The sequence below is a fragment of the Mauremys mutica genome, chromosome 14 (assembly GCF_020497125.1).
Source record: "Mauremys mutica isolate MM-2020 ecotype Southern chromosome 14, ASM2049712v1, whole genome shotgun sequence".
Taxonomy (NCBI): Eukaryota; Metazoa; Chordata; order Testudines; family Geoemydidae; genus Mauremys; species Mauremys mutica.
Genome location: NC_059085.1, coordinates 41,817,536 through 41,842,665, shown reverse-complemented (window position 1 = coordinate 41,842,665; position 25,130 = coordinate 41,817,536). Strand labels below are relative to the sequence as shown.

Genomic DNA, 25,130 nt, shown 5'->3' with positions numbered 1-25,130 from the left:
CTCATATCAGCTATCGCAATTCCTGTATCTTCCAGCTTTTTAAGAAGCACATTTGTCATACCAGCTCCTGTACTATCATCAATGTCAATAAATTCTAGAAAATGCTCTCTGACAGTCACCATTGCAGGGACATTTTCACTAGGTTCTGTTGTCGTTACAAAACTCACCATTAAAGTCATTTGTGCCATATAACTGATGTCAGTTGTGCAGTCCAGAACAGAGTAATATCTTGCTGACTTCAGATTTGCCACAATCTTCTGTTTGACTTTTGTGGCCAGTAACTGTATGATCTCATTTTGAATTGTTTTCCCCAGGTAGTGGTGTGTGTACATTTCTTGGGTGGTGACTCTTCTTAGATGCTCCTGGAGTACAGCATCAAACTCAGCCATCAGCTCCACAATTTTAAGGAAGTTTCCATTGTTTGGCACATACAGCTAATCTGAAGCGCCACGCAGTGCTAGGTTTTGGGTAGCAAGCATTCTCACAATGGAAATGGGCATTTTCAGAACATTTTGACACTGAAGAGACACTGATGCAATCTTCTCTTGATGCTGATCATCTATGGTGGCCTTTAACCTTAGTCTCATCTCAAGCTCTTTCCACCTACAGAATGCTCTCTGGTGATTTGCTATCTCCTCATGGCATGCCAGATTTCTTGCCAGATTTTTCCAGTCCTTTCTTCCTGTAGAACCCAATGTGGCTGGAACATTAGACTGGAAGAGTTTGCAACAAAAACAGCATGCAGCATTGTGGGTTTTTGAGTACATAAGCCCTGGCCTCTCCACTTTGTCACCTCTGGGGATTTCACTCCAGTAATGTGTTGGATGGAAACTTCTATTTTCATTGTCTTTGGGGAACATGAAGTTTTTCACTTGCTGTGGCTCATGCAGTACAAGGAAGTCCCTCAGGCTACTGCTCAAGTGGGTCCACAGTCCTGGATCATCTAGACTTAAGGAACTAAACTCAGCAGCAGCTGTTTCTTGTGCCTCCACCACACTCTTCTCTGATCTACACTTTTCTTCAGGAATGTGCATGGTTACATCCATTTGAGATGGAGATATGGATGCTGCAGTAGCTGCCAGGTCACCTGCACTCTGACTAACTGGAAGATCAGGCATCTCCTCACCACTCACATCCTCACTGGGGCCGGAAGGCTCACCGTGAACATTTGTGTCTATGTATCTCAGGAGAGCTCCTTCCTGCTTAGATAGAAAGCAAAGGAAGCTTTTCTTTCTTTTTCTGAAAGCTGCCCCAGAGGGGCGTTTTCTTCTTTCACTCATGACTGCTGTTCTGTGCCAGCTATACTGGCTCTCAACACTCAGTTGAAGGGGACAAATAAGCAGGCTGGTAGCAGGGCCTGAGTGAGGGAAGATCTCAGCGTCTTAAGAGCCTAACTGGCTCCTACTACTTCAGCTGACTGCCTGTTCTCCTTAGGTGAGTTCAGGGAAGCAGCAGGAACCAGGAAGCTCCGTGAGAAGCTGGTGTGAATCAGTCCAGGCTCCTGGGGGTGCTAGAGAGGTACATAAGAGGCTCCTCCTCCTCTCTCCCCCCACAGCTCCTGCTGCTTTCTGTTATTCCCTCTCACCTTTTTTCCTGCCTGCTATGTCTCTTGAGCCCTCCTTCCTCCAGCACCGCACTCCACCATCTCTGTGCATCTAGAGCAGAGTGAATACATATGCACCAGCAGCAGACACAATTTTCTACGCTCTGGGTCCTAGTGGCCCCCACACAGACTGGCACATGAGGCAGCCACCTCAGTTTGCCCCATGGTAAGGCCAGCCCTGTAACACAACACCACCCAGGAGTTCTGGCCCAGTCTTGCTTCGCTCATGAGCTAGGGAGTGCAACACAAGGTACCACACTTGCTGCTGGCTGCAGGAGTTTTGTGCACAGGCAGAGTCCTAGATACAAGCACAAAATGATCTCGCAGTTTAAGTGGCAGCAGCTTCCACCTAAGCCTGTTAGCACAGCCAGAGGTAGCAATCACTGTTCAACCCCTGGGCAAACAGAGTGAAGCATATAACAAGGCCTCTCTCTCTAGCCACTCAGATCATCCCAGATTGTATTACATGAGGAAAGAAGGGGAGAATGACAAAAGGGGTGAGCTCTGGGGAGTACAGCACCATTGCCTGGTTGCATTTTGACTTCATTTGCAAAATGAAAATAAAAACTTACCATTAAATTAAAATTGTAACATTTTATCACCAGGTCCATGAATTATCAAGGCACTGGAGTTTGTGCGTGCAGGCTTTTTTTTTTTTGTTCTTGGCATTTTGGTGGAGCGAGATAAGAGTAAAAAACAACAGAGCTGCTCAGAGAGTGAAAAAGGGAGATAGATAACGCAGATACCAACTCCTACACAAAACAGTCCTGGCTTTATCGCTGCTTTTTATCACAGTTCCTTTAAAAAAAAAAAAAAAAAGGAAGAAAAACAGCCCAACTGGAATGGGGCAGCACATTAAAAATGAACTTTATACTGTTTGCTCTTTAGTTTTATATTTAGATGAAGCAAACTTAGATTTTCAGTCGATACTTTCCCAGCGCAAGAAGCTGAAAGTTTGGAAGCCAGAGGCTCCCCCTCCTCATTTGCGCCAAAAAGCAGGTGGCCTAAATATAGATTTAAGAACCTAAGAGTGACTTGATTTTCAAACGGTACTGAGCGTGCGCAGTGCCCTGCTGGCTTTTTGAGGATTTGTACATTCTGCACTGGCACGGGGGGGTGGGGGGGAGGAGACAGGGTGGGGACCACACAGTTCTAGGTGCCCAATTATGGGTTTAAGAGCCTAACTTTAGGCAACCAAGTTCAAGAAAGTTTGGGTCTTTATTATCTGTTGGCCAGGGATGACAGCATGCCTCGTCACTGCTCTAACAATGCGGCACTGTAAGAGATGAGCCGCTCCAGTCCTGCAGACTGAAACAGCGCTTGCCACCATGAAGTCAACGGAACTACTTGCAGTAGCTACCATGAAATTCAAGTAACAAGCTACCAGGACGTCCAGGTAACAAGCATTACAATCTGTAGTAAGTGCGGGCAGGGTGGGATCCCCAGAAATGTCAGGGGATGCAGAGCGGAATACGAGTCAGACAAAATAGGACCCAGATCCAAGCCATGTGTTTTTATGCACAACAGAATCTAGCAGACTATGTTCTGCAGAACCCAGCATCCCTTCAGGCTCACTCACCTACCTCGCAGCTTTGCATAAAAGCAGCAGTTTGCTGACTCTGTGCCCCACTTGCTGCCTTAACTCGCCCCAGCGTTGATGAGACTCAGTTACAGGCCAAAGGAAGCAGCCGCTCTAGGACATTTTGGCAGTGAGAAGAAAGGATGATCCACAAGCCTAGGACTTGGGAGGCCTGGTTTCAATTCCCTGCTCTCATGGGACCTTGGGCAAGTCACTTAGGCTCTCTGTGGGGTCAGTTCCCACATACATACAATGGGGATCACAGCACTGCCCAGCCCCCTAGGGGTGCAGAGAAGATAAATACAGTAAAGATTGTAAGCCACTAAAACCCTACAATGATTGGTGCCATGGAAGTACCCAAGCTGGAAGGTGAGCTTGGTTCCTGACAGTGCAGTGAATGCAGCCAACGGCGGCGGTACAAACTAAAAGCCAAGATTACCACTCAGAGGTGCGGAAGGAACATTAGCGAGGAAAATGAAAGGTTACAACTGACAGGTATCCAGCCCCATCTTTGGCTCAAAATAGAGTCCAGACCTTCACCTGGGTTACCACGGGCATTCGCTCTTGGCACTCAGCGTTCCAAGCGCACTGTTGTTTGTGATCTCCGTGTGAAAGCTGGAAACAGATTTCTTGGTTAGGCATCGCAGGGCTGCTAGCTTCAGGCAGGTTGCATACAACGGTGCATTAGCGAGCTACTGGGACTTCACTGTGAAAGTGAACATGGAACAGGTTTGATCAGAGCGATTTTACAGACAGATGTGAGCAGAAAGGGGAGGTAAATTTTCGGCTGACCTGCCACATCCATATATCCGTAAGCAGTGCTCCCTGCTGGGAAGTGAATAACTAGGGCCCTACCAAATTCACAGTCATGAAAAAAGCATCACAAACCGTGAAATCTGGTCTCCCCGTGAAATCTGGCTATTGTAGGGGGTCATGAGATTGCCACACTTACTTCTATACTGCTGCTGGTGGCTGCGCTGCCTTCAGAGCTGGGCAGCCGGAGAGCAGCAGCTGCTGGCTGGGAGCCCAGCTCTGAAAGCAGAGCTGCTGCCAGCAGCAGCACAGACGTAAGGCTGGCAGGGCATGGTATTGCCACCTTTACGGCTGCGCTGCCACCACCAGCAGCTTCCTGCAGCTGGGGGAGGTTCCTGGAGGTGGGAGCATGGAGCTCGGTGTACAGTAGGAGCTCTTGGCTGGGGTGCTCCCAGCCCTGCCCCAAGCCACGTACTCAGGGGCTAAAGGAGCCTTAGGCTGGCTGTGTGTGTAGGGGGTGACCACAGTGCTCCCCCTGACTACGGCATCCTGGCTGATTGCTCACCTGTAAGGTTGGCCCTGCCCCCCACCCCAAAAGTGAAAACCCACCCATGCCATGCCACCCTCACTTCGGCGCTGCAGCAGTGCAAAAGTAAGGGTGGCAATACCACAACTCCCCCATACAATAGCCTTGCAATCCCCCCTCCCCCAACTCCTATTTGGGTCAGGACCCCCATGGTTTCAGTATCATGAAACTTCAGATTTCAATATCTGAAACCGTGAAATTTACAATTTTAAAAATCCTATGGCCATGAAATTGACCAAAATGGACTGTGAATTTGGTAAGGGCCTATTCCTAACATATACACTGCCGTGGCAGATGCCACTGTAGAGTGGTGTGATGCAAAACAATACAAACCCTGACTGCATTAACAAATCAGTCAAGCTCATAAGACACTTGCTGAGATAATACTCCCTCAGGGGGAGGCAGAGTATTTTTCCTGCAGTGGCTTTTGTTGGGATCAGACTGCATCATCCTCAAGGCTTGAAAGGAAAAGTTTTCTTTCAGTGGGACACAGAGCCCTTGAAAGGTGGGGCAGGATGATCCCGTGCTTGGACTGGAATGGGACTCAGGAAAAATGTTTTCTAATTCCACCTCTGCCCCAGATCTGCCATCTGATCCCGGGCAAATCACTTCATCTCGCTGTACCTGTTTCATCTCCTACACTTTGTCTGCTCAGACTACAGCTTGGTCAATACTACATAGTTAGGTTAACACAAGGTAGCTCACGTGAACCTATCTATGAAAAAGCGTCTACACTTCAATGTCACTCGCACCGACGTAACTGTCCTGCTACACCGACTGAATAACTCCACTTCCACCAGTGGCGTAGAGTTACAGTCAAGGCAGTTAGGTCGATGCAGCATCAGTATAGATGCTGCATTGCTTACGTCGACTGCTACTGGCTTTGAGGAGCCTTCCCACGATGCCCTACGCTAACAGTACAATTGATACAAGCGCTCCTGGGGAGGACGCACACTGCTGACACGAGGGGTGAAGCGTAGACACGCACAAGCAAAGTAACCGCTGCAGAGGCTGTGTGCGGACGTAAGTTAGGTCAACTCAATTTTGTAGTGTAGACATGGCCTAAGCCCTTTGAGGCAGGGAGTGTCTCTCACTAGGCGTCTCTCGCCCAGCAAATGGGGCCCTGATCTCAGTCAGGGTCTCCAGCACTATTCAATGACAAACAACAAGAGAGCCAGTCACTTCATAACAAAGTGGGTAAGAGAGGAATTGATGATACATTAATACTTGGCATTTGTAAACCCACTTTCATATGAAAGTCTCAGAGCCTTCAGCAGCCACTAACAGACTAAGCCTCAACCCTTCCAGGAGGCTGGTATTAATTGTTAGCTGCGTTTTACAAATCAGGAAACTCAGACAGAGTAGCAAGCTGCCCAGGATCACACAGGGCGTCAGCGTCAAAAGCAGTGCTAGGATCAAGGCCTCTCGGCTCTAACCATTACACCATGCTGTGACTTGGGAATAGGCAGGAAGTTAAAAAGCCATCATTACAGGAATGGGGTTTTTTAACCTAAATGTGCCCAGTCCAGCTCAGTTCTCCACCAAGCACCTTATCATCAGTGTTATGACCTGCAGCCACAGAACCATGAGCTGTGATTCCAACGGAGCTTAGAAGCTAAGCAGGGTTGGCTTGATGCAGACCTACATGGGAGACCCAGAAGGAAAGCCCAAGGTGCAGCAGGAAGTACTGATGGAGGTTCAGAATGGGTCACCATCTCCCAAGTCTACGTTTTTTATACCCACGTAATGCTTCATCCGCAGACTGCAATGTGCTTTGCAAGAGGTCTGTCTCTGAATAGGGATATGCCATACAGACACTGAGGGGTTAAGGGATTTTCCCCCAAGGTCATAGTGAAACAACAGCTTCCACTCAGGAGTCCTGTCCCTGGGTCACCAACGCCCCACCGTGTGCAGTCCCCTTCTGCATCTACTGGTGGCTTTGGTGTCGGATGACACCTAAAACACAGGCTTTCCAAAGTTATCACTGGCGATCCCATGACAATTCCTAACCCTCCGCCACCCCGGAGTGGTAGCCCCAATGTTCTAGACTAATTCCAGTTCGGATATTTCACTTGGATACTGTGTTTTCCACTTCCTGTCCAGCAGCACTGCCGGGCACATCTTAAACACGGAACATAGAGGAAGATCCTGCTGGGAAGCCCCAGAGCCAGCTATAGACAAAGACTCCCTGTGAATCCTATGCCCATTCCCTGCAGGCAAGTTCCCTTCCGCCCTTGGAAGGAGAAGGGGATGGCACAGTTTAGCAGCGAGCTGGGGGGAAGCGCTTTCTGCCACAGCGCCTGACATCAGATCCCAGGATGAAAGCTAGATGGCTACAGAAGTAGGTTTGATTGCCACTGGGTAAAAGGGCAGGGATTCAGCTGGCAAATCAACTTATTCTTCTTATGAGCTTCTCCCTGCTTGACAGTTCCTCTTTCCGCCCCACCCCCTGCGCCAAAAAGAAAATCTCTTTACAAAGGCAACCCCCCCGATGGGGAATCTTGATGGGTCAGAGACTACATTGAAACTGGGGCGGAGGAGAGAATCAGAAAGCTTTGAAATCTTCAAAGCTCCGGCTTGACAAATCCCTGCTGGAAGTGGCCTAGATTCATCAGAGTCATGGGGAATATCTATATTACACACCCATTGCATAGGCATTATTCACGCAGTGTTGCTTACACAAGCAGGCCACCGGGTCAGGTTACTGACCAACAGACAATGCCCTTACAGTATAAAAATACAGCAGCAACGGCCTGAAACATCAGAGCTGACAATGGGGCTAACGCTGTGGTTTGGATCTTGACCGTAGGATGTTTTGATAAGGCCGGGATAAGCAAGGCACCTCTTCCTGCACCCACATCTGTCCTAGCATGGGTCACGACTGGGGAGGCTTCAGAACGGGAGTTGTGGTGTCAGGGCAGAGAGAATTATTTGTGCGGGCTACCGGCATTTAGTGTGTTGCTTGGTTTTAAGCGGCTCCTGACCCCAGGTGCCATAGCTAAGGCATATTCAAGTTACAATTCAATATACAGAGTGTGGCCTGCCTGGGCTGCATGGCAAATAGAGCCCGGGATATGAATGGTTCCCTTGTTTGGTTGGAGAATGATCAGCCCCTGGCTTCCCATCTCACCCACGCGAAACTGGCACCTGGAGCTCGTCTTTCCCCGCAATAAAAGGTGCCATCTAGTGTCTGCTTTGCCCTCCCTTCACAGCACTAGGGTTTCAATGGCAGCGGAATCTAAACACAAATCTTTGCTGGGCGGGATGCGTTCTAGCAGGAAACCCCCTATTCCGGAAGGGCTGGAGCTTGCCACAGCAGAAAACATGGGGCACAGCGAAAGACAGAAAAAATAAAAATGGACTGAACGGTTCCCCCCCTCCCTCCCCGCACTCCCTTCCCTACCTTCTTTTTGAAAAACATAATTTATCTGTGTATTATCAAGAAATCCAGACACTTTAATCAGTGAGCTATGAAGTCAGTATTTCCATTCTTATCTAGTGGAGGAGTGGAAATGGAGAGCAGATAGGCAGCTCCCAGCCGATCCGTGGTGGGGAATGTTAATGGGAGAAGAGGGAGAGCTATTGGCTACTGAGCGCCGGCTATCTCCACCATTATCAAGCCGTTATCAATTCAACCATCGCAGCGCAGTAATGGGGCCAGTTCAACTTTCCGCATTATCATAGGAGCTGAAACCTGCATGAGAGGCCTCAGCTGGGAGACAGAAAAGTGAGTAAGCGGCTGAACTCCACATTTTAAAAGCAAAGGCGGGGGGGGGGAGGAGGCTGGGGGGAGGGAAGAAAAAGCCAGATGAATCAATTCAAAAGCAGGAGAATTAAAGAGGAGCAGGTTGAAAGGCTACGGGCAGAACAGACCATGTAAACTGGGCAAGGAAGCCAAGCCCAGGTGAGCAAGACAGGATAGTGTGTGTTTGGTTTCTGGAAGGAGAGATCTGAAAGACTCCATCTGAAGTCCACCCTGGTCAGACAGCGAATAACTCGTGCAAGGCAGCTTGTGCGGAGGTGCCTAACCAAGTGGCAGGCCCTCGGCACGTGGCAGCGTCACACAGGCAGGAAGCTTCTTTCCAGTGGGCCTACGAGACAGCCCTCCCGAGCCCTGCCCAACATCAGAGCCCAAGATCTGCTGACCAGCGTTAGACCGTGGGGCAGAGACCACTTCAGTGTTGCGTGTTTGCACGGCCCCTAACGCGATGGAGCAGGGCTGCTATAAAGCGGATCAGAGTTACAACCCGAAGAGTAGAAGGGAATTAGGGCGACCAGACAGCAAGTGTGAAAAATCGGGATGGGGGTGGGGGAGTAATAGGAGCCTATATAAGAAAAAGACCCCAAAATCGGGACTGTCCCTATAAAATGGGGACATCTGGTCACCCTAAAGGGAATTGCAGCTGAAAGAGAAAGGACCAGGGCACGGAAGGATGGGAGAGGTCACCAAATGAGAGTGGCTGTTCTCACTGGCCCCTGCAGGGAGGGAAGTGGTCAGGTTGGGAACCTGGGACAGAGAGAAGTGAGAGTAGACCAGGACAGGTGTAAGTGCAGGCGGGCCTGACTTCCTCAGAGGTTCCTATGAAAACTGACTTCTGCAAACATTTGTAAAAGGGGTGGGACAGAAAGAGAGAGACGTGTGAATTCATTCGAGGTGCACATGTCACCAGAGGCCTTCTTGGCTCAATGGGCGACTCAATCGCACCCGCCATGGGAAACGTACACCCACGCCGTGAGCTCGAGATTTCACTGGGAATCCGTGCAAACCATCTGTGACGGTACACTCACCGAAACCGCACACACAAGTGACAGCACTGCGTGTGCGTGCCGGGCCACCTCGCCAACCGGATTCTTGCACTGGCCCCCGTCAGCACCTCTCCTCTCCAGTGAAAATTTAAGGTCTCTGCGTCGGTGAAAGATGCCAGATTTACAACCCTTCTCTGTTTACCCATTAGACAAGCACAGCAGGAGCAGGAGCTTCCTTCCGCCAGGCCCCAACGGTGTGTCTCAGCTTCGACCTCCTCTGGGATGAGGGGGGGGAGTTCAGCCCCTGAGACTCAGCCAATCCTATATCCCCCGGTTGATGTTGAACTGGGTCCCCTGTTAGCAGCTTCAGCTGTGGTTGGCAGAATTACAAGAGGAACATGTACGTCCACTGGGAACTGAACCAAGACCAAATCCACCGCATACAGGCCCACTGGCCAGCCATCAGAACCAAACATGCACTGCCAGGCGCTGGCGGAAGGGAGATTTGAAGATCCAAAACCATGCAGAAAAGCCGACTTTATTTCATTCATTTAGAATTAACCCTCTCCCCCCCGCTACTGAATGGGTTTAAGTCATACACACTCGTTCTAGGCGGGGCAAGGCAGGAGCGAACCCAAATCACACCAAGGGGTTTATTAGACAGACTGGCATTTTCCGCCAAAGTGCAAACCAACAAGAACCAGGAACATAGTGACTGGATGGGGAGAGACGTGGCTGACAGGAGGGCTTGGAAGCGGGGCCCGGGGAGTTTGATTAAATAGGTAGTTGAGGACAGAAGAGTATCAGAGAGTCTGTGCAAGCCACTTTCAGCAGGGTTAGCCAGCAGAGTCCTTTCTACTGCTGGTTAACGGCTTCCTGCAGCGAGCTGCTGAGCCCAATGCTACCACAGCCAGCAGCAGAGCTAAGGCCCTCGCACCATAAGGAAACATTGGGGTTTTTCCGCCTGAGGGCAGAACTGGGCTGTAGGGAGCGCATCTGCCACCAGCTTCAGCTTACCATGGCACAGGCCACACCCTTCAGCACGCCGAGTTGCACGCCGCAGCACCAGCAGCGCGTCCGCAGGAGAGAGAGACACGCACGGAGAACCCGGTGCCGCATCCCAGAGAGGCGGCCCTCTCGCTCCGCTCAACAGGAGGACGGCCTGCAAACAAAACGCAGGGCTGCGTCTGCAGAGAGAATGTGAGCCCGAGGGAAGGACCCTGGAGATACAATTTAGGAAGTGCCACATCCCAGCATATTTTGCAGCCTCCACAGTGCACTGACACACACACACACACACACACACACACACACACAAATTCTCTGTAACCGATCTCTCTCAGAAGGGCAATAACCGACAACAGCCAAAGTCTTCCCTCCCCACTGTCCTACGCACCTGCCTACCTTTGAGCTGCACAGATCAGATCACATTTAGGTCACTTTTCATGGGGCTGGAAGCCAGAGTAGCTAGGATATTAGGTTTTAGATATTGAGGAGCCCTCTTAATCCATTCCCAGCACTCAGGAGTCGCTACTGGCATGGTAGCGTACCTGCCACAAGGCATCAAGATGATCCAGGAAGCTGCCTGCTGACAGGGTTTCTCTACAGCCAAGTTCCCCGCAACTTGCAGTCTCAGCAAATCCATGGTTATAATAAATGAATAAAATAATAAAATAAATAATAATAATAATGTTAAATAACTCTTGCTGCCCATTGCTACCCTCAACATCATCACCGCTGTGGGGACAGATCTCTGAATTTCTTGCTCCAATAGCACATTCCCCTGCCACATGAGGTGAAGGAAAATCTCTATTTGCAGTACAGGGTCTATGACCCAGCTCTCATTCCTGCCAGTCATGAGCAGTGCTACATGTATGCGTTAGCCAGTTTGTTACAGCAATTTTGATTTATAACTCAAAACAATTCTCACTTTGGGGGAGGGGGCGAAGAGGGGGCCTTGTTTCTTTTTAATGAAAAAAAAGAATCGATGGGCTGGCCATGCGAGATTAAAAAAATAATGTATCAGATTAACAAATTAGAGAAACACATTTCCTTTCTACACTGTTGAATGGGAGATGTCACAGAAATATGCTGATGGGAGAGCGAGGAGATAACGAATTATTTTGGAGGAAAAAAAGCAGTGAAGGCTGTTATCTGAAGTGATTCACATATACACTCCTTAACCCTATTCCAGCCCAAGGTCAACAGTTACATTCCTTTCAGCATTTCATCCCTTCCAAAAAAACATGTTGCTACAGGAACAACGAGGAGTCTTTACTGCTGCAGTGAGCCAAAGGCGGAACTTCATTACCACGGAAACACTTGAACTCAAGAGAAATACAAATCAGGAGGTCTGTCTTGTCAGTCTCCAGTGTTCAAATCATGAGTCGAGTACATTTGTTTTTAACATAGTGATAAACGTGGGGGTCTTTTTAAATTGCCTTTGGGTCTTGGAGTCTTCAGGTAACATCCAGGGCACACTTTCAAGCTTACCTCCGCCACCATAAGGGTGAGACACTTTTAAGTGAAAGCTACAAGGCTTCTATGATCACAGGATTCCAGGAGCTGGGGCTTCAAGATGACACACCAATTATCATGAGAGTTGGCAACACTGGTTCTGGAGTCAAGGTCTCCCACGCAGCCCGGTTAACTAAAACACAGAGGAAAGCTCTGGGAAAACAGCTCCAGGAACCCCAACACATCTTACAGTGTTTTTTTTTTTTTTTTAAGTTTGATTTGGTTTTAAATCAAGTCAATGAAGAAAACCCACAAAGGTTTCCCTACTAATGTTGTTTCCCCATTAAATTGCTGTTCTTCACTATCTATCCTGTTTGCTTCCTTTTTCAGTTCTCCCCTCAGAGACAATTCAGACAGACTAGTCAGTTTCTAGTCAACTTCAGTTTCAAAGTCCGAGGCACTAGCCCCAAGGCTGTAATATTGGGCTCTCATTTTCCTCAGCAGCCAGCAGCTCCAGACGCCCCTTACGAGCTTTTTCTTCTTTCTCAGCAGCCTCTTTCTCCAGCTGGGCCAAGGCTGCTTCTCTTCCATTCCAATTTCTGCCAGTTTTTGCTCATGTTCAAACTGCAGGCTGTCCATCAGGGCTTGCAGTTTCCTTGCTTTAGCTGGCTGATGCTTTCTGGCTCATGGTTACTGATCTTTAACCAACCATACATGGCAGAAAACCTTTAAACAAAGCTTCCCAAAGGCCAAGATTTTCAGAAGCAACAAGTCACCTGTTGTACCCAATTTGTGATGCCTTACATGCCTAAATTTTCAACAGGTGGACAATTTTATATTTCATTTCGTAGCTTAAAAAAAACACCTACATTTGTTGCTTAAAAAAAACCACTTACATTTTACGCAAAATTTGACCCAACAGTGCCTCATTCAACACATAGGAAAAGGAGCAGCCTGATTCTCCCTGTCTGGTTAGTTAGCCAATTTAGTCCCATTTTTGAGGTTCGGGAAGCTTTATCCTTCTGGACTATCTGCAAGCCCCTCCCACTGCAGAAGGTTCATTGTAATCAGGAAACGAAGTTGTGATTAAATGAAGTTCTTGTTTGCAATCAGGAATCACATACACAAGCCGCGGGGGCTCTGTGAAACAGAGGCCGTCTGCCACCTGCGCGGACGCAGTCAGACTTGGATCAGATTTCCCTTGTCTCTTACTTATTTTAGCGCGTAGATTTTTGTCGAGCCGAGGTTCTGTGCGCTCAGGCATCAGGCTGGGGAGTTCTGGTCTGTTCCCGGCTCCGCCAGGAACTGCCTTCATGGGATGGGGCAAGCCACTCCCTCTCTCTGTTTCAAGTCGCTATGTGCAAAATGGGAATGATAATTCCTGACCTCACAGAGGTGTTCGGAGAATTAATCCATTCATGCCCTCTCTGCAGGGAGCAGGGATAGCCTGTATCATCAAGTTACCTTCTCTGCGTAGGGTGACCAGATGGCAAATGTGAAACATCGGGACAGAAGGGGGGGGTAATCGGTGCCTATATAAGAAAAAGCCTCAAATAATGGGACTGTCCCAGTAAAATCAGGACATCTGGTCACCCCTATCTCTGCATAATCAGAACTGCAACGTCCTGGGGGGGAATATCACTTTTTTCCACCTCCTGGCTGATCAGCTGGCAACTTGTGTAGGTGAGAGAAATCACGGCCTCGGCCAGCAATGCCAAGGGGCTTTGGATCTGGGGCAACAGAACCTTGAATCTTGGCCCGCAGTGGCCCTCCAGTTCATCCAGAGGGCAGCCTGCCACAGCTAAAGGGTTCTAACAACCCAGAGCGCAAGCTGACTATTGCTCCTTGCCAATGGCTGGTGAGCTCAATGACAAGGGATTTCTCTTGATCTCTCAAGGGAGTAACAATGGACAAGCAACTATTACGACTGTGGGCATTTGGTTCAGAGGGAAACCACCACGGGCGTGTTTGTAGGTGCAAGTCCATAGCAGCTCTCTGTCTCCCAGCAAGCTGCTATCACTGTCGTACCACTAGGTCCCCTGCTTTAGATGCAAGACAAGTGAGTGAGAAATTCTTTATGGGACGTGAAAGATACGGGGGTGGGGGCAGGTGAGAAAATATGAGAGGCCTCCTTCCTCCAGCCCTGGAGGTGGAAGGCTGCACAGTGAAATAGGGCGGAGCTAACGTATAGTCTGAGAACCCCTCTGGTGATCATCAGGAGAGATTGGACGTCAGACAAAAAAACCAATGCGAGCGCGTCCTCCCCATGGGCCCTGGGAGCCGGCCAAAGTCAGATCCGCTGCTCTAACTCGCCAAATGATATGACATGCCACCTCTCCGGTATCATCCCTGCAGAGCTCCTGCCACGGAACCAAAAAAGGACAAGTGCTTTGGCATTCCATAAGACAGGTTCTGCCACCAACACCGCACAGCCAAAGCCCTGTGTGAAGAAATGGGCTATGCCCAATTGCAGTCAGTTTCCTCCACTTTCAGTGTAACTAAGTAAACACCGGGTGGGCATAACAGAGGCACATTACTGATCTAACTGTGACGTTAAGACAGGAGGAGAGTCCAACAGCTGGTCTGCAATACTCCCGAGTTACTCTAGTGGCTTCTTAGGAAGAACTAAGCAGTTGCCAATTTTATTAATTTGTTCAAGCAGAGGAGAATATTTCCTCTTCGGACAGAAACATCCCGGACAGGCTGTACTGAGCACCACGAGTGGGGCAGTGCCTGGTGCCAATGGGAAAAAATTAGGGCTGTGATTAATTGCAGTTAACTCGTGATCAATGCAAAAAAATTAATCACGATTAATCGCAGTTTCAATCGCACTGTTAAACAACAGAATACCAATTGAAATATATTCAATATTTTTGGATGTTTTTCTACATTTTCAAATATATTAATTTCAATTAGAACAGAATACAAAGTGTACACTGCTCACTTTATATTATTTTTTATTACAAATATTTGCACTGTAAAAATGACAAACAAAAGAAGCAGTGTTTTTCAATTCACTTCATACAAGTACTCTAGTGTCATCTCTTTATTGTAAAAGTGTAACTTACATAACTGCACTCAAAAACAAAACAATGCAAAACTTTTGAGCCCACAAGTCCACTCAGTCCTACTTCTTGTTCAGCCAATCGCTAAGACAAACTAGTTTGTTTACGTTTATGGGAGATAATGCTGCCCACTTCTTATTTACAGTGTCACCAGAAAGTGAGAACAGGTATTTGCATGGGACTTTTGTAGCCAGCATTGCAAGGTATTTACATGCCATATATGCTAAACATTCATATGCTCCTTCATGCTTTGGCCACCATTCCAGAGGACATGCTTCCATGCTAATGATGCTCGTTAAAAATTAATGCATCAATTAAATTTGTGACTGAACTGCTTGGGGGTAAATTTTATGTCCCTTGCTCTGTTTTACCCACATTCTGCCAGATATTTCATGTTATAGCAGTCTTGGATGATGACTCAGCACATGTTGTTCATTTTAAGAACACTTATGCTGCAGATTTGACAAACACGCAAAGAAGGTACCAGTGTGAGATTTCTAAAGATAGCTACAGCACTCGGCCCAAGGTTTAAGAATCTGAAGTGCCTTCCAAAATCTGAGAGGGACAAGGTGTGGAACATGCTTTCAGAAGTCTTAAAAGAGCAACACTCCGATGCAGAAACTACAGAACCTGAACCACCAAAAAAGAAAATCAACCTTCTGCTGGTGGCATCTGACTCCAATGTGAAAATGAACATGCGTCGATCCGCTCTGCTTTGGATCATTATCAAGCAGAACCCAGCATCAGCATGGACATGTCCTCTGGAATGGTGGTTGAAGGGCCATATGAATATTTAGCACACCTGGCATGTAAATATCTTGTGACCTCAGCTACAAAAGTGCCATGAGAACGCCTGTTCTCACTTTCAGGTGACCTTGTGAACAAGAAGCGGGCAGCATTATCTCCTGCAAATGTAAACAAACTTGTTTATCTGAGCGATTGGCTGAACAAGAAGTAGGACTGAGTGGACTTGCAGGCTCTCAAGTTTTACATTGTTTTGTTTTTGAATGCAGTTATGTAACACTAAACCTACATTTGTAAGTTACACTTTCATGATAAAGAGATGGCACTAGAGTACTTGGATGAAGTGAATTAAAAAATACTGTAAAAAGCAGCAAAGAGTCTTGTGGCACCTTAGAATCCTCTGGCACCTTATAGACTAACAGACGTTTTGCAGCATGAGCTTTCGTGGGTGAATACCCACTTCTTCAGATGCAAGTGTCTTGCATCCGAAGAAGTGGGTATTCACCCACGAAAGCTCATGCTGCAAAACGTCTGTTAATCTATAAGGTGCCAGAGGATTCTTTGTTGCTTTTACAGATCCAGACTAACACGGCTACCCCTCTGATACTTGTGGCACCTTATAGGCTAACATTATCTGTTAGTCTATAAGGTGCCACAGGACTCTGTTGTTTTTTTTTACAGATCCAGACTAACACGGCTCCCCCTCTGATACTTGAAAAATACTGCTTCTTTTATCATTTTTACAGTGCAAATATTTGTAATAAAAAGTGAGCAGTGTACACTTTGTATTTTGTGTTGCAATTGAAATCAATATATTTGAAAATGTGGAAAACATCGAAAAATATTTAAATAAATGGTGTTCTATTATTGTTTAGCTGCACAATTAATCGTGACTAATTTTTTTAATTGCTTGACAGCCCTAGAAAAAAATCCATTCACAAAACGTGGCAGTGGAGCAACCCAGCGAGGATACTAGGGGGACACGTTCTGATGGATCAGTGTGATCTGTGGCATATGAGCTGTCGGAGATGGAAAGATACCGCCTGGCTAAAGGAGTGGATAATCGAGGCAGATGAACATAAGACACTCCAAGAAACTTGGAGGGAAGTGCTCCCTGTCATTGGTGGGTTTATTTTACAGCACTGAGAGGGTTCAAAGAGAAATCAAAGCCCCCTGATGCTGGATACTCTGCAGTCTAAGGCTGGATTAGTGCCCCGCTTTTATAGATGGGGAAGGGATGTGCAAGGAGACTATAGATTTGCTCATCACACAAGGAATCTGTGGCAGAACAGAGAATTTTGATCCAGACCCCACAAGTCCCAGTCCAGTGGCTTAACCACAAGGCCACCCTCCCTCATGCCTTTTCATATCACAAATGGGCAACAGCAGGTTACCAAGGGTGGCAAGTGCCTGCGGAAGAAACGAGGGGGGATTTGAGAGAAGAGCATCCGCGGGCACTTGGCACTCTAGGATGCAGTGGGGATGCAGACAGAGGGGACAGCATGGAGACAGGGTGAGAAAAGCATGAGGTGGAACGGTTTAATCGGCAGGAAATAGCCACCAATGGTTTTCACAAGGACGATTCTTTTCTGGGGCAGATGGGTCGTAGCATTCAGGGTTCTGACAGGTGCCATCAACGGTACTGGGACTGGCTTGCCGCCATAGAAGCGGCAGGTGAGTTGTGTAGTCAAGGACACGGCAATCCGCTCCAGGCCTTCCTCCCCTTTAAACAGAGGTGAAAGCAAGCCGGCTCGGTCCGGTTCAGCGTACCGGCAAGAGCTGGTCCACCGTGCCGGACCCGACCGGCTTCCCCAGGCTGGCGATTTAAAGGGCCCGAGGCTCCCTGCAGCAGCCAGAGCCCAGGGCCCTTTGAATTGCCTCCCGAGTCCCGCTGCTGGAGCCCTGGGGTAGCGGCGGCAGGGCTCCGGCGGTGATTTAAAGGGCCCAGGGCTCTGTTGCAGTAGCCAGAGCCCCAGGCCCTTTAAATTGCCCCTGAGCGTCGGGGCTCCCAGCCGCCTCTGCAGCTGGTAGCTCCAGGGGTGATTTAAAGGCCCCGGGGATCCCAGCCGCAGCCCCGGGGCCTTTAAATCTTGTTTTAAGGGCCCCGCCTCTTCCGGTTGAGGCCACGCCCCTCCCAAGGACTCCGGCGTACTGGTAAGTCCTTTAACTTACTTTCACCCCTGCCTTTAAACCTCTTTTTACCACCCTCTTCCCAGGAGGCAACAAGGCCCGGGGGGAGATGCTGAAGGGATGATCTGCACTGAGACGCGCCAAGTTGCACATGGAGAGAAGAGCGATTAGATGGGCGATTTTAAAGTGCCCACGAGGGTGCTACAGGCCACATTACAGAGGCAGCCTCTGCTCTGCACACCAACAGTCCAAGTTTCAGGTACGGGGGGACGAAGGGTGGGCGGGCGGAACAGCTACGGGAGCTATGGAATTCCCTGTTCAGACACATGCAAGACAAAGCGGTTCTGCCACGTGCGTTGTCTTTACTAGAAGCTGGCAGGGGTGGGATTTTCCAGGCATGTGCATCGCCTAGTGCTGCTCCCACTGGAGCCAGCAGAGGCTTTACCCTCTCTAGGAGCCGAGCGAGGCCAGCACTGAGGCTTTGGAAAGATCCCTCCCCACATGCTATCGGCTCACTTCCTGCAGGGGCACAAAAGGGACTGAAACAAGAGGGGCGGGGCCGGCCTGAAAGGAGGCGGAGACCCACCTGTGGGAGCAGCCCATGAGGCTGCTGGCATCACTGGGAAGCAGAGGCAGCTTAGAGCAATGCAACAACAGAGGGGTTCAGCTGGGTCTGAAGGGGAGGGCAAAGAGCGAACTTGGGTGCCGCAAGAGAAAGGGAGGCGGTGACTGCGGGACTGACAGGCTTAGGAGAACGTTTTCTTGGCTGCATTTTGGACGGACTGGAGGGGACGGGGGTGCGCTCTCAAGGGAAGGCACGGATTACAGGCACAGCGTGGCAGTCTAGTGGCAACAGCAGGGAGCCTGAGTTGCGTCAGCAATGGTGCCTCTAACTCGCTGTGTTCCGGATCACACATCACACCACGGCCTACTCACCTTCCCCGGCAGCCATGAAGCACGTGGCACAAACAAAGCCCCCAGGTCCCGGGAGGAGAGGAGTTACAGGAGAGGGCAGAGTATTGCTGTTTCACAAGACAAGGGGCGAAGCACCTCCTGCACATGCCTCAGCTGGTACAGATCAGCTTCGCTTCACTGACTGCAGTGGTGCGATGCCGATTCACACCAGCCAAGGTCCCGGCCCAGAGTTCTTTGATGGGGAGACAAAGAAAATAAGATGGGGGGGGGCTTCCGTTACCTAACAGTAATGAAAGAATTCACTGAGGACAGTTCTCACTTACGCCAGTGGCCATTTGCGTCATGTTTAGCATTTACGCTCAGTTACACATTATAAACTAAGTAACGCTACTTACATAATACCCAGCAGAGGGTCCCAGAATGCTTTGCAAGCATTCAGGAAGCCTCACAACAGCCTCCAGGGAGATTAGGTTTTATTTGCCCCATTTGTGAAAAGGGGAAAACGAGGCACAGAGGAGAAGCAATTTACCCAAGATCATAGAGTGAACCAGTGGCAGAGCTGGGGAAAGAACCCAGGTGTCCTCTGCATTAGTCCCCCAATGCCTTGCTAATTGGGGCCACCAGAATGGCTTAGAAGTGTAGAAGCATCAGAGAAGCACAAGAACTGAACACACTAACTCAGACAGAAAACAAACAGACAGAGTAAGAGAGGCAGGCGGGAGGATCAAAAGCCATGGGGTTAAAGCAGTGGGAACTAAAAATAGACTCCAGTCTGGCTACTATAACCATTACAAGCAGTTCGCTTCCATTTTCCAGAACTAGCTACGGTACATGTGAATGTGTTTACCGGGGAAGGCCGTCCTACAAATCCTTGCTCACAGGAGTAATCCTTACTAGTCTATGAGGAATCTTTCCTCATGCAAGCGAAGGACGACTGTCAGGGCTGAGTGCAAGAGCCCACTCCTGCTAGCTCCCAGTAATCACACCCACTTCAGCAGGGTAACTTGTCTGGGGCCACAGGGACCCTTATGAGTAATGCGGCCCGTATTCTCCATACGCCAATGCTCCCCCATCAAATGAAAAACCCCACCAGATCACACCACTTTCCACCACTAATAGAGTTCGGGCCGGGGCCCAATGCCCCAAGCTTTACTCACTGGGTCTGGCTCTTATTTGTATCCCACTGAAGTCAGTGGAGATACTTGCATTGTTCCTTACTTGCGTGAGGGTCTGCAGAATCAGGCTCATGAATTCTATGTAGGCCAACCAAATGAAACACACACACAAGACACTCAGCCCAGAACAGGCTCAGTCTAAACAACATAGAGCACACTTGCTATCTGGCACCATCTCTTAGCAATTAAAGAATATCCACAAAAATATATATGATTGTGCTGGATTTTTTTCCTTTTAACATTTTTGCTACACGTAGCGGAGCGGCCTGGGAGATAGCGATCAAAAAAAGAAAAAGTAAGTCAGCCTTCTTCAAACTCATGCAACATCTGTAACTGATAAAAGACACCAAAGAGAAATCTTCTAAATTAAACTTATTTTTTTCTACACAAGCACTCCATAAAATAAGTGTAAATGCAGGCCACCCTCCCTTCCCCCTCCCCTCCCCTCCCCTCCCCTCCCCATTAGATAATTAAAAACCAGCCTTAATCATATTTGCAATGGAACAAATTGTTGGAGCCCTTTCGCCTCCTCTTTTCAGTGTTTGTTATTGTAGCGAATCCTGCTCCAGTCTGGTTGGTAGAGATAAGAGGCCCTTATCTCACTTGGCAATCTTTATCAGTATGGAGATCAGGCCCCAGAGCTTATCAGGAATTCAGATCTACTTAGCCCAGAGCAAACCAGAAAGGGAAAAAACAGGCAGGCCCATGCAAGGACTGTGAGAATTTTCACTTCAAGTTAGTGTAAAAAAATTATTATAATAAAAAAAAAACAAGACACACACAGCCACATCAGCAACATGAGATCAATCTCCTTGTTTATCAGTTTCCCTCATCTAAAAAGCCAGAACTGTAACTACATGAACACGCAGCTGCCAAAAGGTTCACTCATTTTATATATGTGCCCACACTCCCATGTTTGAAGTTAATAAATGTAACAGGCTATCTAGGTTTGAGATCAGCTCCCTGCCTCTTATCAGCCATTCACATCTATCTAACAGCAGAACAAAAGATATACAGAAAAGAAAGAGCAGGCAGCTGCATCTGAGCTTGCTGTATTTTCATAGCCTTTGATAAATACTGATGGCGGGGGAGGGAGGGAGAGAAATACAGCCTTCATCACTAATGGAATCAGATTAATTACCTGATCTGTTGCCACCCACCCCAAAATCTAGCAGTCACAGGCACAGAGAGAGGGCCAGCAACTCAAGCAGCACTCAGCAGAAGGATTCTCCGTAACATTAAATATATAATGCACAGGGCATTGTCATCAACTATCTGAACTAGCATCGGTTCCTAGTTACAATCAACTTTTTTAATGCCTTAACTCCACATGTCATCTAAGCATAAGCCAGGCCAAAACTACCAGGGGGAATAACGAAAGCAGACAGACATCGCTAGCGCCTTTCTCCAATGCCCCTTGTAGAGCAATTCTAACCCATGCTTCACCGGGTGCCTGCCACTAGCCACTTTTCCCAGAGTGTTATGCTGCCAGCCAAGAGGCTGTAGCATTTTGGCCCTTCCTGTCAACTCCGGACTGGCAGGCCAAGGACGCGGTTGTTCACAGTGTAGGATTTAAGGAGCTTGTTAAATTAAAAAGCATTCAGCATTAAAACACACACAACAGTTGGTTAAATATAGTCCAGCATCTGATCTTTGTCTTATCACTTTTGGCAATCACATGCGCTCCCCGAGATCTCCCTTCTGAGCTATCTGCATTTCACATCAAGCAGAAAAAAGCAGAACAGAGAAGCACAGAGGAAAAATAAAATAAGCAGATAAGAATCTGGGGGAGGTTTTAATGCTTCAGCTGAGACGATGTAAGTATAGACTTTATGGAAACGGGTCCCGTTTGCACATTATAGGAGTCTAGTTACCAGCCCCCTGATTCATGCATACTTGTCCCTCCTCTGGAGAGTGCAGTACAGGCAGCAGAAAGCCGCTCTCGCAGCACTAGACGTCTCTAATGACTGTTTTCATGTTGACACATACAGGAAGGGTTCCAAGCTTTCAGCTTTTAATCAGTTTTGGCCATCACCATCAGCCTGAGATCAGCCTCCCACTTTATCATTTCTTCATATCTCTGAAGAAAGCAGAAGAGGAAGGAGATAGAGCAGCCTTCAGTACAGCTAATGCATTCAGAACGCTGCCCATCCTGGCAAACATCACAATCCATCTTAAGATCACCTTTTACTCCCTTATTAAGCAGAGTACGTCTTGCAGAGGTGACAAGAAAGGAGCTGAGAACAAATGCACAACAGTGGTTCAACGAGACCTAACAACTCACGCAGACAAACTGGATGGAAAGTTTAAAATAAAGTCTGGCAACAGATCTACGCTGGAGGACGAATTTGCATGCTATTAATATGTACCCTCCTCAGTGGAGTCTTGGCAGACCTGAAGGGCACTCACTTCCTGTCACAAACGAGTGCGGATCCCACATACTGAGATACTTATCAAGAAAAAGATCAGCATTGTTATTTCAGCAGCTGAGTGTTCAATGCAGAGATGCTGCCACTAGCTTCTATAGTCACATCAGCTAATTAAAATGGGATGGTTACACAGGAGCCCAGCCATTTGATTAATGCCACCAAGAAGGTGATATTTCTTGACCAGCAATGTTTGCAAAAAGAAAGCAACAGAAGTTGGATGAAACTTTTTTTTTTTTAAAGGCAGACAGAAGTTGAAAGTCACTATTTTTAACTTCCAGAGCTGTAAAGGTCTGGTTCAGCCTTATCAGCAGAATCACCCCGGGGCAGGCAAACAGGTAGATGCAACGCAGTATTGCAATTATTTCAAGAGAAAGATAAAGCAATATTATCACATGATGGCCAATTTTATCCCCAACATCTCTGCCTTATCACCAGTTTAGATCAGGAGAAAAGAAAAAAAGTCGCTAAACCTGTCAGTGGAAAAGTTCCAGCAGTTTATAGAATTTCCCAAGAATATGCAACAATAATCTCTTTCATCTTTGCCAGACCTGAAATCAGATTCTCCTTGGTTGATCAATTTGGATCTCGGGAAGAATGATAATCCAGAGGCATTATCATCAGCCAGGGGAAACTTGGACAGAGCCAGAAATACAGAGCAACCCAATGGCAGTCTCTACCAGGCTTTTATCAGAACATTTATCAGTTCTCCCAAATCTTATTGTGGTTGCAGAACGAAGTGGGATGGACAGGGGCTCCCCACAGTAAAAGGGACGGGGGGTGTGTGTGTGTGTGGAATAACCAGGGCACATTTTGGTCACGAGGTTTGCAAAGGCATTTTCAAAAAGCAATATGCATAGCACAGTGAGCAGATCTGCGATAAGATGATCCCAGTTAAAGATCTCCAAATACTTTGCATCACATTTTTTAAAAGTCCCCCTCGATGAGGCTTTTTTAATGCAATGGATGTGAGTCAAACACAGATAAGATCACAATTTCAGACCGTCCCGACAGAGCGATCTTATCAGGATGGGACTTGCTGAATGGAATATTTTAAAGCTTTATCTCAGCTCTGATCAGTGGCGGCTGTATCAGGCTGAAACATCTCTGTGGAAGGAGAGAGAGGGGAAGGAGAAAGGTGCGGGGGGTGGCACTGAAAGAATATAAATAGGCAACCCGGACACAAACTTCTGTAACCATATGCAGAAATCCTGACCAGCCTAATTGGACCACACAGTGCCAGCAGCAAGCGCACACACACCAGCTCTGCCCTCTGTGGATATTAGATTACAGGTCCCTGTGCAAACAGCCAGCCCTGCAGCACACCAACAGCACCCACGGGTGGGAGGCAAGAGGTGATGTGGAGAATGCAGGACGCCCAGAGGAGCACACGAAAATGCACAGGAGGGGAGAGGAGGGGAGAGGAAGAAAGTGACAAAGACTAGACCGGAGCAGCTGCCTGCCAGACGCACTAGGGACCAGCCCCAGCGGAGCCGCCTCTCCTAAATTCGCCTCCTGACTGTCAGGGCTGTCGCCGCTCCGCTTGTTAGAGGCTTGGAAATCTCGTGGTTTAACGACCCCAAACACGGCCCCCGCCAGCTCTGCATGGGAGCAGGACAGGCTCCCTTTGCCCAGGGAAGTGAATCAGGGGCCCGGTCCGTGTAGGAGAGTCTGGACTGGCTGGAGGTGGGAAGAGAGATCCAGGGGCACTCGCAGCTGGGGCGGGGAAGGACGACTCTGGGCTAGGATTCCCTTTGCAAGGGATTGGGAAGGATCCAGGTGTATTGACAGCTGGTGACTGGGGGGAGGGGCGACCCAGGGTCACTAACAGCTGGTGGCTGGGCGGGAGGGGAAGGGGCGACCCAGGGGGCACAAACTGGGGGGGGGGGCGGGACTCAGGCTCCCTCTCCCGGGGGCGGGGGGGGGGGGGGAGTTTGGCACTCACGTTTGATCTGCCTGGGGTTGCTCTGTTTCCTCCTGGACATTGCTCGGCAGTCAGCGTGCCCGGTCCCTCCTCCGGCTGCTCGGACGGCGGCAGGTCGGTGGCAACGCGGGAGGGTGGCAGGCACCCGGCTCTCATGCCCGCCAGGCGCTCCCAGGGCTGGGGAGGGAGGGTTCGGAGCCCCGGCGCGGGGAGACGGGCCCCGGGCTCCCAGCTTGTGTCTCGGCACCGTCCCGCTGGCGGGGAGGGGGGAACCCGGGCTCCCACCGGCGGCCACTAGGGTCCGACTCGGGGTTTTCTCAATGGAACCTGAAATGTATCAAACCCGCTGAACGTTCCATTCGGGGCGGGGCTTTCCCCGGCCGCTCGGAACGGCGGCCGCCCATAGGCCGCCGCCCTCCCGCTGGGCACGCCCACCGGATGGGGTGGACGCGCTGTGGCGGGGTGGGCGGGCTGTGAGGCGAGGCGAGGCGGGAGTCCTGGAGCCGGAGCGGAGGGGATGCGCCAGGGGAGCAGAGCCGGAGAAACGCGGGGAGCAAATGGGGCAATTTGCCCCGGGCCCTGCAGGGGCCCCCACAAGAATATAATATTCTATAGAATTGCAATTTTTTTATGAAAGCCCCCCCCCAATTGCTTTGCCCCAGGCGCCCTGAATCCTCTGGGTGGCCCTGGGGCCCCCGGGCGATCTGCTGGGGAGTCTGAGCCATGGGAGAAAGTGGGCTGGGTGCCTAGGCTAGGAAGCCGCAGGTGCCCCTAGGATGGGAGTCTAGGGCGTTTCGGGGTGTCCCCCCCACATCAGTGACAGTGGAGTTTAACAGCAAGGGCGAAATAATCTGTGATGCCTGAACTAATTGGCACCCCCATACACAAAAGAATAAATGACCCCCCCCCATCTTGTTATAACCCTTGTCCTCTCTCCCTGTCCCCTTCCCTTGCGCATCATCCTCCCTCATCTAATACTTGGATTGTCAACTCTTTGCAGTAAGTCCTATGGCCCAGATTCCATTTA

The 25,130-nt window shown here is 49.0% G+C and overlaps 1 protein-coding gene across 4 annotated transcripts in view; it reads right to left on the bottom strand.

The window, feature by feature from the left end:
- ZFPM1 (zinc finger protein, FOG family member 1) overlaps positions 1 to 24,459 on the bottom strand; it is a 125,374-nt gene extending 100,915 nt beyond the window's left edge. For all 4 annotated transcript variants that reach the window (XM_044987140.1, XM_044987142.1, XM_044987141.1 and 1 more), the window contains exon 1: positions 24,125 to 24,459. In XM_044987140.1, the coding sequence (XP_044843075.1) occupies positions 24,125 to 24,164 (40 nt within the window). In that variant the 5' untranslated portion in view covers positions 24,165 to 24,459. The remainder of the gene's footprint in view (positions 1 to 24,124) is intronic.
- Positions 24,460 to 25,130: the final 671 nt, after the last annotated feature.